This window comes from Loxodonta africana, chromosome 18 (genome assembly GCF_030014295.1).
Source record: "Loxodonta africana isolate mLoxAfr1 chromosome 18, mLoxAfr1.hap2, whole genome shotgun sequence".
NCBI lineage: Eukaryota > Metazoa > Chordata > Mammalia > Proboscidea > Elephantidae > Loxodonta > Loxodonta africana.
This window is the reverse complement of record NC_087359.1, coordinates 62,440,689-62,456,731: the sequence shown is the minus strand read 5'-3', so window position 1 is coordinate 62,456,731 and position 16,043 is coordinate 62,440,689. Positions and strand designations below refer to the sequence as shown.

The following is a 16,043-nucleotide window of genomic DNA, read 5'->3' as shown; positions in this document are numbered from 1 at the left end:
GGCTTCTTTTTAAGTTTCTGGAACACACCAAGGTGTTTACTCCTCAGGACCTTCACACTTCATACTTCCTGCTTCCTCTGTCTGAAACACTTCCTGCTCACCCGTCCTAACCAACTCCCTTGTCTTAATACCCTAGGCTCCCCAGTTCTAAGCTCTTTCCCTAGCAGCCTCCTTCCTGATTCTCAGGTCTCCGCTTCAATAACACCTCCTCAGAGAGACCCTCCTTGACCACTCTATTCCACTGGGCAACTCCCTTACTCTCTCACTGCAACATTTCATTGCTTCTTAGTTGTTGTTGTTGTTAGGTACAAGTCAGCTCCAACTCATGGTGACCTTCTGTATAACAGAACAAAGCACTGCTCAGTCCTGTGCCATCTTCACAATAGTGCATATGTCTGAGTCCACTGTTGCAGCCACTGCCATTAATTCATCTCATGGACGGTTTCCCTTGTTTTCATGTACCCTCCAGCTTACCAAGCATGATGTCCTTTTCTTGCTATCCTTCTTAGCACTTACCACAAAATCCTTATTATTAACATCTTACATTAGTATGATACATGTTACAATTAATGAACCAATACTGATACATTATTGATACGTTTTTTTTAATTTTATTTTCCAATTCTTCATTGCTCGGATTCTTAAGTCTCTTTAGTTCCTCCCTCCATTTCTTTTTGCCCCTCTGCATTTTTTTCTTAAAGAGTTTGGATTTTGCTGACTACATCCCTAAAGCATAAATTAACATATTCCTCTGTCCCTTGCATTTGCTATATAAATCGATAGTTAACTGTAGAAGCCTGATCAGATTCCGGGTTTTTTTTTTTTTCTAACTACTTCATTATGGTGTTTTGTACTTCTGTCAGAAGATGCATAAAGTCTGGTTGTCTCTCTTTTTTGTGATGCTAGCAGCCATTGATGCTCAATGCCCAGAGCCATTACTCTATTACAAGGTATAAAGGAGTGATATTCTATCTTCTCTTCTTCATATATTAGCTAAAAATTTTCTATAAAGAGCTATTTCCTATCATCAATAATTTGGTTATCCTGAGGTATGACTCAGATAAAAACCAAAAAAAAAAAACCAAACCCATTGCCATGGAGTCAATTCCAACTCATAGCCACCCTGCAGGACAGAGTAGAACCGCCCCATAGAGTTTCTAAGGAGCACCTGGTGGATTTGAACTGCTGACCTTTTGGTTAGCAGCCATAGCTCTTAACCACTAAGCCACCAGGATTTCCACGATTCAGACAGGAGAGGAAAAACAAGTGCTTTCCCTTTATTTGCCAGTTTTCAAAATAAGGAGGTAGTTCCTTAGCATCTTCAAAGGTGATACTTCATTTGCATAGTAGGCTACAGATACTTCATTTGCATAGTCTATAGACCAATCCCTGCAAGGTACATACCAATCACAGGGCAGGCTGCAGCCCAGGGCCAGACAAAAAATTGTTTCTGGCTAACCCAGGAAATGTCAATCAACCTGGACTAAAGTAACAAATACTCTGGGGTAGAAATATAGGGTTTAAGGGGAAAATCTCTCAAGCTGTTTTTCTAAGAAACCAAGGAAAAAGGCCACATAAAGAAACTCATTTAAAGAAGGTAGTCAAAAAAGGGTTATTAACCCTCCCATAATAGTTTTTTTTCAAAAAGTCTACTCTTGCTACATTTTTGTTACAACTTTTACAGCACTTCACCATGATTGGTCGAATTCCCAGGTTTCTTCTCTTCTCCGGGAAGGAGGCCCAGAGGCAGGCACTCTGACGAATTTACCTGCTATATGACCTTCCTGGGGTGGCAACAGCAAGCCGCTGCCATTTCTTTAGGGCTGTGCAGTGGTTTCTTTTTTTTTAGTTTTTCTAGAGCTGTGTGCAAAAACCCATCCCGTAAAATTTTGTGGACTGTGTGAGCGTCTTATCATACGACTGAAGATCCTCCCCACACTGTTCATACATATATATATCACTCCCTATAAAAGGTGCAAATTAGCCCTGGTTCAGGGAGCTGGCAGCCTTAGGTCATGAGACCATGCCTGCCTCCCAGTTTGCAAACTGTGAATAAACCTTTCTGTTCCTCCAACCCTGCGTCTGGCTGACTTCGATTTGCTGGTCTGCTTGACGAGAATCTATTAGTTGACAGCTTCGATTTCAACACACGACCTCAGGCTTGAAATTGGTAATTTCTCCAGGACTTTCTGGCTCCTTGTAGGGAAAAACATTATTTAGAGATCACAATATAGGTGCTAGGAATGTATTTACTTTTATAATCAGTAAAAACAATTTTTACTAAATAAAAAAAATTTGGCTCTGTGTATTAGAAGTCATCAATATGGTCTCAGATCTACTGATACTCCTAGAACTTCTAAGAATCTGTTGTAGAAAAATAATGCAAAACAAATAAGATAGTATATCCAGAAATATGTTCTTTGAAGGATTATTTATAAAAGTAAAAATTGAAAGCAGCACAATGATCAGGGGTGCTATTATATAATTTACTGTATGGTGCCTTAATGGAATATTATACAGTTATTAGTAGTGATGGTAATAAAGACATTATAGCAACAGGGGAGATGTTTATGCTATGATGTTATCCACAACAACAAAAGGATATAAAAAGGAATTAAATTAAGATTATAGCATATAAAACTATGTTCATGAAAAATGATTGAAAGAAAATATTCCAGATTGCAAATATGATCATTTGACAGTGACGGAATTAAGAGTGATTATTTTCATGTTTGTTTTTTTAATACTATGGTTATTTTACTTTTAAAATATGCATGTTTGTCTTTCTTATATATGTGTTTGTCTTTCCTTTTGCACACGCACAAAATAGTTAGTGTTTCTTCATCAAAGAACTCTGGGACCCCTACCTTGGAGGTCCTCACACATATTGTTGTCCTGCCCTGGGGTTTCTTGGATTGCTGCCTCTGGCTCCAAGGCCAAACCTTTACAGACCATTCCCTGTGTAACTCAATGTGATCATGTCTCCAAACAGAGCATGCTACTTCCTCTGCCTCTGCCTGGCTTAACCACAACTGTGTAGTCTTTGGGGGACCTCTTGTATTCCTGCATTGGCTCACAGGAGCTCTGAGTTGTACTGTCTGAACTACAAATTATGACTGTCTTTCTATGATCTAGACATGTGTAAATAATAAATCCAAAGAGGGAGGAAGAGCAGAACCTCCCCAAATTGTTTCTCTCTCTTGGCCTTGGGTATGTTCCAGACTAAATGTGAAAAGGAACTTCTAATCCCATGTCTAAGGCTGAAGAGAAAGTTATTCTGGGTCTTCCTTCTGCTAAATCAGTTCACTGAACTACTGCTATTGGGGGGCTCCAGAAAAGGTATTACCCTTTCCTGCTTCAGTTTCTGCAAGTCAGTATCCTAAACAGTGGTTATGTGTTTAGGCAGTTGAGAATGCTATGTAAATTTCAGGAGACACATAAAAACCCAAAAGATTTTGCTTAGCTTAGTAACACTTCTGAGAATGGAATAACTGGTTGTAATTATCCCACCAAAGGCTGGGTCCTAGTACCATTAAGTTTGTTACTGATTTTCTCTTACGGAAGGCAGTGCTACTGACCTACTTTAAAGAGGGTATGCCCTTTGAGTGGCTTACACAACTCCGAGGAGGAGACCAGTCATACTTTCTTGCCCAGTCTCCTTTGTAACAAGGCCCTTCTGTAAGACGGCTGCCTAGGCAGTCTTCTGACTGGGATAGCAAGTTTTCCTTTGTGGGAGGCTAACTGGTCTGCTCAAGGTTGATGCCTGTGGCCTTGTTAGGGCTCATACTCTTATCTATTGAGGTAAGCGGCCCGGATGGTTCAAGAAAAAGAGGTGGTGAGTGGGCAGGCCAGGGCAGCTCACCTGCTGGGTGGTGGCCAGACAGTACTCTGCTGTGCTCAGGATGCTGCAGATGAGACAGAGCTCTTCTATAGTGAACTTGGCTACTTCTGAGCCCTCCTTCTCCTTGAGGAGACTAGTGATGGTCAGCCCTCCACTGCTGCTTGTGGTTCTGAGGAAGAGGAACGGGAACTAGTCAGGCTGGAACTTCTAATTCTTTTCCGTACATCTTAAGACAAAGAAAAGGGGAAAGGAAATGCTGGACATGGCCCAAATCAATCCACATACAATGAGTCCTCTTCCTGTTGACCTTACCTTGACTATCATTTGTTTGAATTCTGACCATCAGAAAGAGGAAGAATTAGTCACAGTAAATCCAATGACTTGGATACTCAAGAGAAGGCTGCTGAGCTGCCCTTCTGTTTAGCTTGGAATTTCCTAATTTGTAGGATTATCTTTTTTTTTTCTCTAGCACAAAAGCTAGTTCCCCGACTGTTTGTCTCAGTTGAAAAAGCCCTGCCCTTATGCAGAGGCATATGTGCTGTGCTTGCAGAGGGCTACAAAAGTGCATATTAAGACAAGGTCCTGTCCGCAGCCTGATGGTCCAAGGAACCAGAAAATACCACATGCCCCTTGCAACTGACCTAATCACACGTTCCTCAACTAACAGTGCAGTTATAAAACTTCCTGCTATTTCTAATTTTTAAAAGACAGAATGCAATTACATTTACCTTAAAAATAAAAGAAGTTTCTCCTTAAAAAATAATTGACCTTAAAACTATCTGCTTGCACTGGTAATCAAAGATTTGAAACACATTTAAATTCCTAGCACCCATAAGAGTACGAGGGAACTGGAACTCTCTTACATGATACTTTGTTGTTCTTGTGTCCTGTGGAGTTGATTTGGCCTCACAGTGACCCCACAGGACACAGCAGACTACCCCATAGGGCTTCCAAGACTGCGAACCTTACCGAAGCAAATTGCCACATCTTTCTCCTGTGGAGCGGCTGGTGGGCTGGAACTGCTGACCTCTTGGTTAGCAGTCAAACATTTAACCACTGTGGCACCAGGGCTCCTACACTGTACTTAGGGGTATTAAATAGTACACAGCCTTTCCAGAGGGCATTCTGGCAGTATGTTTCTAAAGCTTTAAAAAGTGTTCACAGTCTTTGACTCGGTACTTCTACTTTTGGTCAAGGATGTTTATCTGAGTGTTATTTAAAATACTAAAAAAAGGACCTAACCTAAATGGCCAATTTTAAGAGAATGATTAAGTAAGCTGAGGTTCTTCTGTATGTTGGATTATCAAGGCAATATTAGAAGTTGAGGTTATTGACACTAACGCTGACTGCCCTCCAGATCCTTCTCTGCTCTTTTCTTCCCTCCTCTATGGATCGGGAGGCAGACTTCTACAGACTTGTCACCAGGCTCCCTTGCCCTCTGGCTTCCTGTTGATTTGACTAGTGGGAGACTCTGGAGGAAGTCAGGGAGGTAGAGGAGAGAGAAATCTAAGTAATACGCAGTTATTACTTAGATTCAGTACTGTCCTGGCAGGGACTGTGCCCTTCTGTGACTACAGTTTCTGTTGGACAGCCCCCCTTCCATAACCCCAGCTCTCAACTGAGCTCTAAGGTAGTAACAATTACCCGCTAGTATACGGATGCTTCAGAACCCTCCGATGATGGTTCCTTCCACCCTGCCCACAGTTTTGTGAATAATCTCTTTACTAACAAAATCCCAGCTGAGTATGCCATTTACTTCCTGCTGGGACACTAACTAATATACATAGGAAAATGCTCAAGGGATGATGCTAAGTGAAAGCAGCAGGGTAAAAAGCTATGAGCAGTATAGTCCCAATCCTGTTAAACAGACGCACACAGGTCACACATATTACATATATAAGTAAAGCATGAACAGTATATACCAAACGGGTAAAGAAGTTATCTCCGGGTGGTGCGATTACAGGTGATTTTTTTTTTCTTCTTTGGGCTTCTCTGTGTTTTCTAAGCTATAATGAGCTTGTATTATTCTGATAAGCAGAACAAAGGTTATTAAATTTTTTTAAACAAATTTTATTATATTTCAAGAAGTTCTCATTAGCAAAACATATCTGTCACTTCAAATCCCTTGCAGAGCATAGGGATTTTATTTTCTTTCCTTCCAAACAATATGAAACTTTCATATGTGACACATTTTAGTGACAATGAAAGAAATGAATTCCAGACTTGTTGAATTTGGGCATAGCGATGATCTGTAAACACTAAATTAGGAAATATTACATTAGATCATATTCTATTACAATCAAAAATTGCTATATAACCAAAATGTCTTTAAAACACCAGTCATATAATCCACTTATTTTGAGTAATAATTGATGTAACAATACTCTAATGCCCCAGAATAACACAGTATTCACTATAATCAGGAGCTGTGCTGTGCACCCCACCTCCCGAAACCCCACCGCATCTTTCAACACAGAACCTCCCAGCATAGCAAGATGCACACACCCTCACAGAGACTTCGGAACCTAAGCAGACTGAGGGAAGAGCATCTTCAGGCCTCCCACCTAGCTAGCGCGCCAGGGCATACTCTCATTGAATGGGGCTTGAAGGAAATGGTCCATGCTAGTTAATAGTTATTTCCATCAGCCCCTACTTTTTTTATTTTGCCAAGTACTTAGAGTTGAATCCACATAAATTAAATACATATATAATGGGACCAACTTCCTTGAGCCCCTGTAGTAAGATTTGGCCTGCACTGGCAGCCAGCGTGGGCATTTCCTCTAATGGTCCTGATCGGCTGTGGAATCCCATTAGAGAGGGAATAGTTTCAGACTCTTGGGAACTCAATCAGGGTATTCTCCTCCTTGATACTCTCAGCGGTTCAGTAAACACTTCATGGTGGATTTCCTTAAAGATTGCCATATTTAGGTCTATTTAGAATTTCACTTCACTGCTCAGACCATGAAACACAGGACTCACTTGGGCAGGTTGCCAGAGAGGATTTTCCAGGCATATTCCCGGAGGTACTTCTGGAAAATGGTGGTCAGCGCAATCATGGGCTCCCCGGTGCTGAGCTGAGAGCACTGCACCATGCACTTCTTGTAGTACACGAAGAGGTCAGCACAGCTGGGGAGCACGGCCCCCCCTTCATCAGTGTTGGGCTTCGGGAGCCCCTGGGCTTTGAAATCAGCCACAAACCGATCTATCAGCTCACCAAGGTTTCTAGGAGGAAGAAAACATAAAATGCTATTTTACTTCAAGAAAGACAAAGCAAATGTGCTTGTCTGCAGTGTGCACAAATTACTGCCAAGAGTAATCATTTCCAGTGTTTTTTAAATTTAAAATTGGATCCCCTGTTATCAGCATTATCATTACCCACCACCACCCATCTCACAATAACGGCAATAAAACTTGGCGTTTGTGTGCTGTTTCATATATTTCAAAGCATGACACAATCATATTGGACCTCAGGCCCCTGTGAGGTAGTGAAACAGGGTATTAGTGAGACAGGGTATTACTGGCCCTTTAATACACGAGAAAATTAAGGCCTAGAAAGTCTGTCCTGCAATTTAGCGGCAGAGCTGAGGCTAGAATCCACCGTTTAAGTAAGCACATTGATCCTGTCACCACTTTAGTACCATTTTCCTTTGCCACAAACGAAAACCCTAATAACATCTGATCATTTTCTGAACACTTATGATGTACCAGGCAATGTGTCAATGCTTCATAAGCATCATCTCATCGAACTTCATTTGATCTTCACGAGACCTTTATGAAGTAAGTTCTATTATTATCCTCATTTGCAAAAAGCAAGGTCCAGAAAAGCTAAGCACCTTGCCCAAGGTCATACAGTAAGAAAGTGGGAGACCTGGGATTCAAAACCAAGCAGCCTGGATCGAAACCCCATGCTCTTCACCACTGGACAATACTACTCCCCAAAACACAAAAAGGTTATGATGTCAGCACATATTCAGACATCATGAACCTAAATTTGTCCACCAGATAGATGCCTAGATAAGGAGAAACTGTAGAGAAATAGTCCAACACTTTCCTTCTCCTGTAATGGAGTTTTTTCTTAGTTTCTTCAAAAGTGTAAAAAATCTCGGGAAAAGAGGGTGTGAGCAGCTCCCGGCTTGCCCCAGTTCACAGTGGTGATGATGGCTGTAATTTTCCTCCCACTTCCCCTTCAAACACCATGGAATTTACCTCGGCCACACTGAGTCATCGCTAGTTGGGATCTAGCAGGGCTGTATTACTTGTTGTCTGAACAGTTAAGCTGTATGAAAAGTGGGAGGGGTCCCTACCGCTCTTAACATTCTGCGTCTTTTGAGGTTGCTGTCTAAGGCTCCAGGAATCCAGCTGTGCTTTTAAAATGTATTTATATAACAGTCAGGAAGAAAAAAGACAAGAACCACACACAGCATCAATTAGCAGGATGAGGAGTAAATTGACATTTTACTTGAGAGCTTTTGTTATTGAAGGTTGATTGTGTCCAGATGTGGCAACTCTGCCCTCAGAACTGCAGGCCTGCTCTAGGTGCTTTGTCTGCGTCAAGAGACAGGAAGCAGGAAGGAATTCATTAACTGATCTTGGGGAGCTTCCTGGCCACCACGCTCCCTCTTCACCTCCTTGTCCCCCTCACCTTTTCCTTTGCTCTCCCACCTCTCCTCCAGTGATCCTAGGCTCCAACCAGGCTCAGCTCTCAACTCCATCTGTCCATCTATCCCCTGCCTGTGTCCCCCCACCCCACCAAGATGTTCTCCCTCCACCTCTCCGCTCATCCTCAAGCTCAGCTCAGCTCGGGTTTCACCTGAATAACTCCTACTCACACCAATCCTCTCTCTCGCTGTGACCTTTGATCATCTAACACACTGACACCTCAAACTTTAGCACTTTCCTACGCAGCGTAAATGTCAAATATTCAAGAAACCTGCCGACATTCTCCCATTCTGGGCAGGCAATACTAAACAATGGCGCTCTTTTTCACTGATCTTTGGTGTCACTATGAGTCGGAATCGACTTGATGGCAGTGGGTTTTTTGGTGTGATTTTGGAATTCTTTTTGAGACAGGACTCCAGTCAGTCACCTCTAATAAACTGAAGTTGGTACAAAAGGTGAAAGCTGCAGTAGCAGAATCTTCTTTTCCGTTCCATGTATGTTACCGTAAGTTGAGAGTAGAGATAATATTTATGCTACTTCTGCTCCCCTCAGGCCCACCCCTCATGCTTAGGTGTGAGGCTAACCTCAACACATACTCAGCTGATCAACCTCCACATTCCACTCCCAGGGGATGGAGATGGAGGAGTGGAAGGGGGAAGATGGGGCAGTGGCTGGCATGGTGGAGGACAGCATGTAACAGAAGGCAAAAGATTCCACTTGAGTCTCCTGTATGAGAGATTCTATCCTCGAAATCTATAGTGCCAACTAAAACAGAGGCCAGAACTCTGAAGTGTTTTTACTTTAATCACTCATCTATTCCCCTAGAAGCCAGAGTCAAGATACTTACTCACTGACTTCCTATTTCAGACCCAACTCAATGAGTAAGGTGATAAATTAGTTATGATCATAGAACATAAAGAAAATCTTGACTTTAAAAAAGAAAACTCCGAAGATCCTCCATGTTTTGGAAAATGTCTACCAGATTACTTTGGATATTGTTCTCCTGCGCAGATAAGAAATTAACCAGTCAGGGTCACCTTCCCCTCCCTGCCGCCTTCCACTCTTTACAGGATGCTTCTATGCCTTATAACAGGTGAGAAAATGAAGATCAACGTTTCACACCGTAGGAGAGTAAAAATTTCCCCACTGGAAATGGGTAAGGTGCATTCCTTTTTGAATAGATGACTTGATCCAATGAAATATTGACTGAGCACTTACTACATGCAAGGCTCTGGGATTTAAGTATAAGATACAAATGAGTCCAGCTCTAAAAGAAGCAAAGGTGATCATCTCCACCAGGTACCAAATGCTACCCTGAATTTTGGTGAAACCTTCTTGTAGGACTACTGGAGAAGGAGATGTGTGGTATGATGACCCACTAACTGGAATCACAAGGAGGTACCTTTTGTACCTTAAGGCAACTGTAATCGAGTAAAAGTTTATAGAAGGTCAGGTCCTGATCTAGGTGCTGTGGGTGTTAAAACTGCCCATTAGAAGCTTTTGACCTAGTTGTGCAGATAGGGTCTATCTGCTTATAATAATCTTTAGATTCTAAGACAGCAACAAAATGCTAATTTTGCAGTACAAGCAATACGACAATCTGGTTTAGAGAAGGAAATAACAGAAGAAGCTAGAGAGAAAGTTTCACAGCTGATTCAGGAGAGGGAATGAAGGTACGGAGTCGGAAGTGAGCACGGTGTATGTGTGTGAGGAAGACGGGATGGCAAGGAAAAGAGGGGCTTGGCTGAAGTGGAAGATTCAAAATGAGAAAAGTTTGACCCTTAGTTTGATTGAAACATTCATCTGTACTTCCACAGAGAACCATTCATCCCTTTATCCCTCAACACTGTGTACCAAAATCTTTTTTCATTTTTTATTTTTGGTGTATTTCTCCCAGTAGGCTAATACGCCTATAAACCAGGCACTGTGATGGGGGCATTATAAATACAATCTCACTTAATCCTCACACTAGCCCTGAGCAGAAGACATCACTATCCCTATTTTATAGATAAAGAAACTGAAGCTGAGAAAAAATGAAAATAACTTGCTCAAGGCCACAGAATATACTGGACTTGAATTTAAACTTGAATCTATCTGATTCCAAAGCCCAAGCTCCATCCTCTATAGCATGCTTTAATTTGAAACATTATGATTACCGCTCTTACTCATTTTCTCTCCAGCATAGAGAAACATGTCATAGATAGAGGTGGTTTCTTTAACCCTCTTCCCTGCAGCTTCAGCTTTGAGCCCAAGGATTGTATAAGCATTTTAGGGCATCACGTGAAAGACTGTTGGAAGTTCCACTGATAAATAAAATGTCCTGGGAGAAAAGACTACTGCAGAGCAGGATCAGCAGAAGGAAAGATTAAAACAAGGGGTGGAAAAAGATAAAAAGTCACATTGCAAACCAAGCTTATCCGTGTATGGGCGGGCACTGTATCTGAGTTGGCCAAGACAGTTTCTCCTGGTGGATTTACAGTCAGCATTCATAAAAACAATATTCTAGTTGAAAAGGAAAGAAATGATGGCACTGGGAGAGAAAGGTGGAAGTCAGAAAAAGTTGACAAGGGAAGTGAACATGCACAAAGCAGCTTACAATTTCCAGAAGGTTGCAGGACTTGTTTGCTGAGGGTACTCAAACTAATTTGCACCTCTTCCCCTTCCCTTTGGCTGGAGCCAAGGATTTGGCTCTAGCGTGCCCAGTGGGATCAGAGAGCGGAGGTTTGGCTCCAGCACAAAGGGGAGATTGGTTACATGCAGGTAAATGAAGCAAACAGGTAAATAAACATATTGAGGATAATGGGATTCAAGTTTCTCACTGTTACAGAAGGGAGTTACAAACATGGAAGGGGGGGGCATGGGGGCCTAGAATAAACTCTGTGGTGTTGGATTAGTATTTTTTTTTTTTATACTTTTTATTGTGCTTTAAATGAAAGTTTACAAATCAAGGGATTAGAATTTGAGGTATCAGTATAAACTCATGGGTTTTAATAATATATAAATAGATACGAAAATAGGTATAGATATGAGTATATATGTATACATATGAATGTATAGACATACATACATTTCAGCTGAGAGGACACAGAAGCACTGATGCTCGAGTAGCAAGGGGCATACCTAACGCCCAGAATTTGGTTTCTAAATATCATTCTCCATCAAACTGAACAAGGGCTCCCTGGAAAAATGGATGACTCCAGGCTTGAAGTAGGAAAGTACAAGAGAAGCCTGGTATATTTTGTTGTGCTAAAAAGGAAGGAAGTGCTCAAAGGATGATAGGGGGATGTAGAAAGGATAAAGAGCCAGCTTGAAGGAGCTCCCATTAGACAAATGAAGGAGAATTTGAGCATTAACGTAAATTAAAATGCTGGATCCTGGAAGACAAAAAGGACAGCAGTGGAAAACCTGATGAAATTCAAATAAGGCCCATAGTTTAGGAAATAATATTGTACCAATGCTAATTTGCTGCGGTTCTGACCATTGTACTACGGTTACATCAGATGTTAACATTAGGGGAAGCTAGGTGAAGGGAATATGGAAACTCTGTACTATTTTTGAAACTTTTCTTTAGGTCTAAGTTTATTCCAACATAAAGTAAAAAGAAAAAAAAAAGATAGTAATTACAATCCATTGAATGAAATAGGATTGCTTGAATCCATGACCCCATGCTGAAATAAATAAGTAGAAGAGAATGCTTTTTCTTAAGGTAGAGTGCCAACTGACAAATGTAGGGAAAAAAAGGGTAAAAGTAGAAAATCACCATTTGGAAACCGTCTTAGCAATAAATGATTCAGGCCAGAATTATCAATGGATGGTAGAACGGGTAGGAGAAAGTTGACAAACAGGCAGCTTCTCCCCACACTTACTCATTACTCAGGAATAAACAGAAAACCCTGGCAGATGCATCTAAACCAAAGCAACAGAAATCAACATCACAAGACATGCGACAAGCTGACATTGCGTGCCTTTCGATACAAATTTCTGAGAAGAATGCAGCATCGCTTCTGCCTAAGTCATAAATCATGAGGAAACACCAGACAAACCCAAACCGTGGATGCAAAGTAACTGGCTCATATTCTTCAAAAATTTCAAGCTTGTGAAAGACAAAAGGAACACCGAGTTATTAACCTCCTCCTTGGACATAAAATTGAGAAAGCCATGTCAGGCATGGAAGGACAACTGAGCCCAACTTGCTGAGGCGGTTGCAGGACATCCCCACTCCCTGTCCCCTCCCTGGGTACTGGCTCTGCAGTCCTCTTACTGCTGCTTGGGCTTTTGGCAGGGTCAGGTGTTGCCAGAACTTTCCCTGGCACGGAGGAGGCTGGGGAGATGAGAGGGTGGGCCACCAACCAAGGCTCATCCGAAAGCTGGCAACGCTGACAAGGCCACCCAGCCACGTAAGAGAACTGAAGGAGATGCCGGGGCAGGCAGACCTGGTTCCTGAGTACTATTTACTGTGTGCCGAGTACGTACGTGTCATCTCATCTCACCCTCACCACAAATCCTGTGAGGTGGGCATTATTCACTTCATTTTAGCAAAGACAAAACAAACTCAGAGAGGCTCAAGTAACATGCGTGAGATCCTAGGCCAGTAAGTGGCAGAGCTGATTCAAATCCAGGTCTGTCTGGCGTCCAGGCCCACGCTCTTTCCTCTAGGCTGTATTGGGTGTGTGTCATCTGGGAGCCTGTGAATGTTCTACGATTTTCCTCCCTTGCAGATTTTTGAGTCAGAGCTGCAGCAAAGGTATTAATTTGCACAAAATCCATCTCCCCCGAATTCCTTCCCCAGTCTCAGGATCCTTTGATCTAAGAGAGGAAGGGCTTCCTAGAACCCCCTGGAATCATACTCAGACTAGTGTGTAGGTATATGTGTATTTCTTTGGCTTTCATCAGATTCTCAAAGGGATCTGGGACTCAAAAAAAAGGCTAATGATCACTGCAATAGGTATTATTTTGTCCAATTCTCTCCCTTGACAGATGAGGAAATGGATTTTTTAAACTGTTTTCTACTTCAAGCTTTGGTGCTTATTCTGGAGTGATAACAGCACAACCTACGCAGTTCTCCTGCAAGCAGCTCCCGCCACTTCCCGAGTGCTGTGGAAACACCCTAGTGAGGCCAAAAGCAGGACGAGTGGCCAGCGCTTCATTTTTCACAGAGAAAAGCAAGGTCCCTAAGGAGGGGAGGGCTGGCTCTTTGCCCGAAGTATCACGAACAATGAGTACACTTTGTGTGTGGAAAGAATGGATACCAGAATGATAATAATTCAGAAAAGTGACTCTTCAGACAGGTAGGTTTGGGGAAAGGATGTGGTTATTCCAGACACGTGCTTTAAATCTGGGATGTCATCATTTTGAAGCTTTTTTAAAAATAAGAATCGTGGTTGATAAGAGAAGAAGGGGCTTTGTCTGAAAACAGGCATCCATGTGGGTTGCTTTAAGCCTGTTATTTTAATAGGCAAATAACTGATCCTTTTTCCCACCACTCCACAGTGTCTTATTAACTCCCTGGGGAGGAAACTCTTTGAATGCAGAAGACAAAGTGCTTTCAAAGGACTAAACAGCAACAGTAACGCCTGCTCTTCTGTGTGGCTGCTGGACATACATCTGAGGACCTACCGAGGACTGTGGCTTCATGCGACAAAAAAGTCAAGGCCTTTTTCTCTTTTTTTGAGGGAGGCATTTTTGTTAATGTAGCTCTTTCTCAAAGTTCTCTTTCTGGGATTTTAATGTGAAATATTTTTGTCATCGGGGAGAAAAAAAGTAGAAACCATCTGTGAAATCAGAGAGGTGAATAATAACATTCTCCCATGTAGTGATTCTATTTGAAACATTTTAATCTTACCATTTACCCCTGAAACATATTTGGAAACGAGAATTGTTAACTCATGACAGCAGCAGAAAAAAAAAAAAAAAAAAGAACTGAACTTCAGTCCTAAATGCTTTCTCAAAGAACTCCCCTCAAGACCCTTCTCACAGCTGCTGCTATTTTCCCTTTGTGAGCCCCTGTCTGGCCCTCCAAATCTGTTCAGGCTGAGAGATCTCTTGGAGCCTAGGCCAGACAACTCGGCCTGCTCCAGAAACCCAACCTTTCCAGATCTGCCTTCCAGCATGCAAAGGCCTTTACCAGGTCTCTGGCTCTGGACAAGGATTCAGGGACCAGGAGGGGTTTTCTTGCTATGCCACTGCGACCTCACAGCAGCACAGGGTCTTAGCACATGGACACACTCTCCTGGCTGTAAAGAAACGGCTGCAGCGGGCTGCTCTGTAGAAGTTTTCTGAAGCCGGCGAGTTTGTGAAAAGCGTAGATATTAAATGGATGATAATCCATATCCATCAAATAAAACAAGAATCCATGAGCCCGTGCTGACGTAAAGACAGAAGCAAAAAAATAAATAAACAGGGGAGAAGGGAAAGTCCTTTCTTACAGTAGAGTTCCAGTTAATCAATGTAGAAATAGTGATGAAAATAGACATTTGGCAGACACCACAGTAATAACGGTTTGGGGCAGAATTCATTAAGGGATATGGAAAATGAGTGGGCAAAAGTATGATGAGAAACATAATATTTACATAGTCTCAAAGTACCCACCCAGAAGATACTTATCCGCTACAAAGAGAAAAATAGTAGCTTGTGAGAGGAGAAATCTGGCCAACTGGCTAGTATTACCAGTGACAGGACAAATTCACATGATGTGTCTCCTTATATGATACACTGAGAAGGACACAAGTGAACTTCTATGGGATTCTTGCCCCCAAAAATCCATAAACTGAATTTAATCAGGCAGAAACATCACAAATGATCACTGAGTGCATTGTACAAAATAGCGAAGTCTTTAAAAGTGAAAAGTCTTTGAAAGACAAAGAAAAGACTGAGGAATCATTCAGGATTAAAATATGCATGATGGGATCCTGGACCAGAAAAAGGACATTGATGGTACCTTTCTGATTTTGATAACTGTGGTTACACGAGATGTTAACATTCTCTAGGAAAAGGTATATGAGAATTTTTGGTCCTGTTTTTGTAAAGCTAAATGATTTCAAAATGAAAAGTTAAAAAAATAAACTTGCAAACACATACATTAGGGATTAAGCTTTCTATACTCTCCGAAGCCTGACATTGTAGAGCCATGTAGACTGACAGTATGACGCTATACAAGCACTCACACGGGAAAGGGGTGTTGGGATCCATTTGGGACATCATTCGAGACAAACTCAGGCGTCTGTGATTTATAGACACAATAAATGATAACATTAAAATATCCTTAGTAGGTTTCCGGGGAGGGTCACAGGTATGCCAAGTCCCTCCTTCACCCCTGCAAGGAACTGTGCCCTCCTGAGGCCCAACCATGACCAGAGGTGGGAGAAATGCAGGTAGAAAACAGCAAAATGCTCATCACTCACTTGTCCTGGGACTCGATATACACGTAGAGATGAGGCTCAAAACACTTGGAAACAATGCCATGAAATGGATTGTCTGGGGCTTTAAGCTTCTTTGGCTGTGAAAATAAATAAATAAATAAATAAACAAAGAAACCCTATACTTT

The 16,043-nt window shown here is 41.9% G+C and overlaps 1 protein-coding gene across 8 annotated transcripts in view; it reads right to left on the bottom strand.

The window, feature by feature from the left end:
• Positions 1-16,043, bottom strand: part of VPS53 (VPS53 subunit of GARP complex) — a 143,908-nt gene that overhangs the window by 41,501 nt on the left and 86,364 nt on the right. For all 8 annotated transcript variants that reach the window (XM_010596477.3, XM_064271508.1, XM_023556245.2 and 5 more), the window contains 3 exons: positions 15,901-15,995; positions 6,821-7,063; positions 3,863-4,010 (listed from right to left, as the gene is read on the bottom strand). In XM_010596477.3, coding sequence (XP_010594779.1) covers positions 3,863-4,010; positions 6,821-7,063; positions 15,901-15,995 — 486 coding nt within the window. The remainder of the gene's footprint in view (positions 1-3,862; positions 4,011-6,820; positions 7,064-15,900; positions 15,996-16,043) is intronic.